The 6000-nt window shown below is 46.9% G+C and overlaps 1 protein-coding gene across 1 annotated transcript in view; it reads right to left on the bottom strand.

Annotated features, from left to right (window-relative positions):
• Positions 1–6000, bottom strand: part of LOC113588428 (receptor-type tyrosine-protein phosphatase mu-like) — a 165326-nt gene that overhangs the window by 54641 nt on the left and 104685 nt on the right. The window contains exon 12 of the mRNA XM_035528524.1: positions 1720–1996. Coding sequence (XP_035384417.1) covers positions 1720–1996 — 277 coding nt within the window. The remainder of the gene's footprint in view (positions 1–1719; positions 1997–6000) is intronic.

Raw genomic sequence — 6000 nt, 5'->3', positions numbered from 1 at the left:
CCCTCCCACTGATGCCAAGACAGAGAGGCCTTTTAAAGAAAGTGTGCCATGTCAGAGCTGTCCATCCGAACAGCGGCAGCTCCCATCCTTAAGAGCTCGGGCGAGAGCGGAGGTGAGAAGGAGGGAGAGACAGACGGAGGCAGAGCGGAGGAGGAGGAGGAGGAGGAGGAGAGAGATAAAGAGGGAGCGGAAAACTAAGATGCAGAAATGCATTAAGTGGAACTATGGTTAATGTGGCCAGGGTGGGGGGGTGGGCACTTTTCAGCAGGTGCAGGCTGTACACGGTGGCCATGTCACTCACACATTCGCTCCAAGGGAGAAGCCTGAGCTGTCATGAACAAAGTGCCTTTTGAGCAGCCCCCCCACAGCTCAGAGAAGCACGCTCGGAGTGTGTGAAGCTTTCACTCGACGCCACGCTTCTAGGGCTTTTAAAACAGCCTGCTGTGATCAAGGCGTCCAGCATGGGAGCCTTAACTGGTCATGGTTATTCATGTCCTCTGCTTTTAGTTCTAACAGAGCCAAAGTGGCCAGCAAGTGTGCAGCACACACACACCCCCCCCCTCCCACACACACACACAACTAAAGCCTCTAGTGTGTGTGTGCGTGTGTGCGCAGGTGCCTTCAGTTTAAATGTGTCAACCATGGCGAGTACTGCACTTTCTCAGGCAATTGCTGAAACTAGCTGTGGAAACTATGTGACACTCACTGTACTATCAGTGAAAACTAGCACCAGTGTCACAAGCAATCCGCCTACAGAGGAAACTAGCAGGAGTGTTGCAACCAAACCACTAACAGGCGAAACTAGCACCAGTATCGCAACAATCCACTAACGGAGGAAACTAGCACCAGTATCTCAACCAATCCTATAACAGAGGAAACTAGCACCAGTATCTCAACCAATCCTATAACAGAGAAAACTAGCACCAGTATCTCAACCAATCCACTAATAGAGGAAACTAGCACCAGTATCTCAACCAATCCTATAACAGAGGAAACTAGCACTAGTATCTCAACCAATCCTATAACAGAGGAAACTAGCACCAGTATCTCAACCAATCCACTAATAGAGGAAACTAGCACCAGTATCTCAACCAATCCTATAACAGAGGAAACTAGCACCAGTATCTCAACCAATCCTATAACAGAGGAAACTAGCACCAGTATCTCAACCAATCCTATAACAGAAGAAACTAGCACCAGAATCTCAACCAATCCTATAACAGAGGAAACTAGCACCAGTATCTCAACCAATCCACTAATAGAGGAAACTAGCACCAGTATCTCAAACAATCCTATAACAGAAGAAACTAGCACCAGTATCTCAACCAATCCTATAACAGAGGAAACTAGCACCAGTATCTCAACCAATCCTATAACAGAGGAAACTAGCACCAGTATCTCAAACAATCCTATAACAGAAGAAACTAGCACCAGTATCTCAACCAATCCACTAACAGAGGAAACTAGCACCAGTATCTCAACCAATCCTATAACAGAGGAAACTAGCACCAGAATCTCAACCAATCCTATAACAGAAGAAACTAGCACCAGTATCTCAACCAATCCTATAACAGAGGAAACTAGCACCAGTATCTCAACCAATCCTATAACAGAAGAAACTAGCACCAGAATCTCAACCAATCCAGTAATAGACGAAACTAGCAGGAGTGTTGCAACCGATCTGTTGCCGGTGAAAACTAGCCCCAGTGTTGCACACACCCCATTAGCAGAGCTGACTGCCTGGTAGTAGATGCTGTAGCTTTTGTGTGGCAGTAGCGGGGCGTTCCAGAAGCCGCTGTAGGTTCTGTTGTCCCCCACGGTGAAAGGCTGGGGGGAGGGTATGTTCCCGGAGGGGAACTCTGCCGTGAAGTAGTACTTGGAGTTGAGCGAGGTGGCATTGTGGTAGTGGAGCGGGACAGGGTAACAGCGAAGGATCTCCGCCTCTCCTCCACGTGCCCTCCTGGGTCTCTCCTCCTCCACCACCACCTGATACACACTGAGTGTGAACAAGAGAGACAGAGAGAGAGAGAGACAGAGAGAGAGAGAGAGAGAGATAATCAATACTACCCAGAGCCACTACAAAGTGTGACATGGGTCCACAATGAATGAAAAGCTAAGTAAATTAATATGTGCACAACAAGAGAAGTTATTTTCTCTTTGAAGGGATGAAGGCCATTTCAATTTTCGCCTCTGCTCCCCCTCTCGCCCAGACAATGCCTGGCGCAATCTACAGGCTCATTCAACCAGGCCACGCCAGCCACGTGTGGCTCCGCTCTCCGAGTGTGCCTCCACTCATGCTTCTTTTTCATCTTCACCCACTACACGCTTGCAGACATCTCAGGTGTGTTCCATCATAGCTGCTGCCGTCAGCGGGGACCCTCATATCACGTCCAGTATTCTAAAGCGCTGGCTTCAGAATGGTGTTCCCTGAAGAAAATACGCACATATAGACTAGCGCTGGGTTAGACCTCGGCGTTGCAGGTTAGACCTCGCCTATCTCTGCCAGATGGTGAAGATCATCTGCTGTGTTGTGGCATCTGCTGACTGTTGCAAGGGTCTTTGATCTTGGAAGTTTAAAAAAAAAAGGCTGCAACTTCTGCATGCCGACAAAAGCTCAAGAAAGCCCAAGTTACAACTGCACTTGTGGTATTATACTGATTGTCCATTTCATTTAGACTGAATTCTAAAGCGCTTTCATTATTAAACACAACACAATAAACCAGGGTCTGACTTATGTAGTACACCCTGGAATCAATACCGCTGTGAGCTTGTTAACATCTGGACGACAAAGTATTGACTCTGGTAGCTAATAGAGCCCATTAACTACTGGTGTTGTAGTACTAAGTACAAGGCATAGTGTGTCTTGGAGATGCGTTATGAACCGATTACTCAGATCACGTTTGCCGGTGCTCAGGGGAAGCATATGGGCAGATTAACGCTAGTGTAAACACTAGTGTAAAGACTAGTGTAAAGGCTAGTGTAAACGCTAGTGTAAATGCTAGTGTAAACAGCCTATTCAGCTCCATCACGGGCATAACCCAAAATTCTGCACTTAATGCCGGACACGGTTTAAAAGCGCCTCTAATCACTGGCTATGAGCATTCATGCTAGCTTATGGTAGCTAGTATGGTAGTTAGTGCATGTCAGCTGCCCACATGTGATTGGATCACTTGAGACGTATACACGCAGTCTTCGAGCTGAAGTAATCCAGAGTTGATTTTGCTGAGCTTTCTGCCCTCGGCCCCTTGCACAGAGACAGAGGGCTCGGAGCGGCTAGCGGCTAGAGGAACGAAGGTTGACAGATGCCGATCTGCCCTTTGGGCTGGCTAATCTGCATTAAGTCTGGGTTTGGGCTTGCTAGCAAAAGGTTATCTGTAGCTGTAAAGAGCAAGGCTCCTAAATACACTGTAGTTAATGAAATTACCGCGTTCCACATTTATGCGGGTCTGGGCACGCCTGCTGCCCTTTTCCCTGTTTTCTCATTAAATCAAAATCTGACTCAGCTGAAAAGCCTTTTTTGCCAGAGGTTTCTTTATGTTACAGCATGTTACCAGCCTTCCAACAGTCCAAGCACCACCACAGGGTGACTGGAATAAACTATGGTAACTTGGCGCACTTGTATGCACTCATAAATGGCCGACACCGTTACCATGCTTCTCCCAGTGTTGAATCACGTTTATGAACCTGGGATCAGTCCTGCGACTGTGCTCTTGCGCTGCCTGTTTGGAGACAGAACTGCTGAAATATTCAGTCTGCCGAGACTCCGGGTTTGCGAAAAGGAAATTAATTAGCACCTGGTCTTGCTGTAAGGTTAGAGGTCAGGGGTGAAGGGAGCACAAGGACTGCAGGCTTACTGATTACAGATGAATGAGAGGCGAAACAAGAGGGAGCAGTGGGTGGAGGGGGAGTAGGGAGAGAGACATTATCAGATGTCCTTTCTGTAGCTCTGAACAAGCGGTTTTAATGAGGTAGCAGAGATCATCGGAAACCATGTTACTGATCGCCATCGCCCTGTTCTATTCAGTAAACTTTTTTTTTAAACATGGACATTTCCACTGACACCTCCTCCTGCACGGTTAAGACCAGCTGGAGTACTGACTACCATAGCACACTGCTATAGCGATCAATACATCAAGCCCTGTTTTGAAAGACGACATGGTTTTATTCTGTTGGATGCTCCTACTCTAGTCCCCATACAAACTGAGACCACGGCCCTGTTCTCTCTGTAAGTCCCACAATGCCCTGACCTCTCAGAGCCAATGGGACCTTCAGGATGCCATGGACAGACAGCGTTTGTGATTTTGTGATGTACGGGGCATTGTTTTGAGTTTTTTGAGTTTTGGGGTCAAATAACTCAAGTGTTCTATGCAATAATGTAAGTATTTTCAAAAAACAAAACAAAACAAAAAAAACATGTTTGCATGACATAAAATATCCATTTCAGAAGCCAAGGGGCTTTGAATACTGTTGACAAAAGAGGAATATGTGCACACAGACATGGGACCATTTCTGATCTCCGTGTGTTTTCCCCTGGCTTCACAATGGACATCCCCACAAAGTCTGTGTAAAACACTTTGGAATTATCCTGGACCCATATCCACCTCGCAGTTTAGCAACATCCCCCTACCCTCATGGTTACTGTGGAAACGCCTCCAATGCACACCTCAGTATTTAATGTTCTTCAGAATAGATATTTTTAAGAACTGAGAAGTCTCAGTCGACATCTCGACTTATGATGTGATCGTGAAGGCGTGTGCCATTACAATGGTATGCACAGAATGAACCCCCTCCCCCCCCGTGAAGCTCTCAGGCAAAACGCACACTGCCAACGGCCATGAAGATCCAAGGATCTAAGATGGCTGCCACATACTCTGCTCTCTCTGTCACTTGTTTCTTTATTTATGCAGAAGAAGAGGCCGCATTCCTTCATCAGTTATCGTCGTATAATCCAGTCCCAGACCGACGCGCCGCGTTGCCCAAGTAACAGAAAACTGTGAAAGCGTTGATGCTACTTAGAATTATTCAATAAAATGGGCTTTCTTTTTGTGGACACGGTGCGAGCGTAGAAATAAAACGAGGGCATGGCACCACAGTATCCGATCAGATTAGGCTCGTTCGAGATGAGCAGCACCGCACCTTTAGTGGTAAATGAGAGTAGCTGCAGTTGGGGGAGGAGCCAGATGACGGAGATTCTAGCCGACGTGGATCGAGTCTGACCAAAACCTGAGAAGCACGCACCAATAGCGAGCCAGGTGGCGACCGGTCCGTGCAGCGCTGCACGGACCCGAACAAGCCTGATAGCTTCTCCCATTCCCTTGAATCGCTGCGCATTAGCTGGTTTCAGCATGGCAGTTCATGTGCGAAAATGACTGCACAAACAAAAGTTCACGCATTAGAAACTTTCAGCAAATAACTTTCCAGGGAGTGGAAACAAAGTAAAAGCCTTTTTCCCCCATTTCCTCAAGCTTATGTTTATTTAATTTAGGACATACATTATACATTATGTCCAACATCGTAACTAACTGTAAGAAAAACACTACGCTATCAGATATACAGCCAAGCATAGTCTATGTTTCATAATCTGTCAAAAACCAGAGGTTAAACTTACTATTACCAAGGAAATTTTTATTAATGCCTAAATGGGAAGCTGTGGGAATTAACGGGCGTTTGCTGGGCTGAGTAGCCTTTCTTCCCATGCTGAGCTCACGTGAGGAGACGGCACCATAGCACCAGAACCCCCAGCTCTCCCTCGCTCCATACGTCACTCTAACCCTCACTGCCTGCCAAAACAGCCTAAAACAGAGGCCGAAAACAGAACCGGGACCACACGAATAAACCGAAATCAACGCGCATCTAATACTCAGACCCACGTGCACTGTGATGACATGGAAAATAATCACGGCGATGTATTCGGGCTGAATTCATTAAGCTTGACGCGTCATCTTAGTTGACATCAGCTAATCCTCATCGGAAGCCGAAAGCGCTTTCAGGGACCATGAA

The sequence above is a fragment of the Electrophorus electricus genome, chromosome 7, assembly GCF_013358815.1.
Source record: "Electrophorus electricus isolate fEleEle1 chromosome 7, fEleEle1.pri, whole genome shotgun sequence".
NCBI classification, from domain to species: Eukaryota; Metazoa; Chordata; class Actinopteri; order Gymnotiformes; family Gymnotidae; genus Electrophorus; species Electrophorus electricus.
Note: the sequence above shows the minus strand (reverse complement) of the source record. Positions and strands in the feature narration are given on the sequence as shown.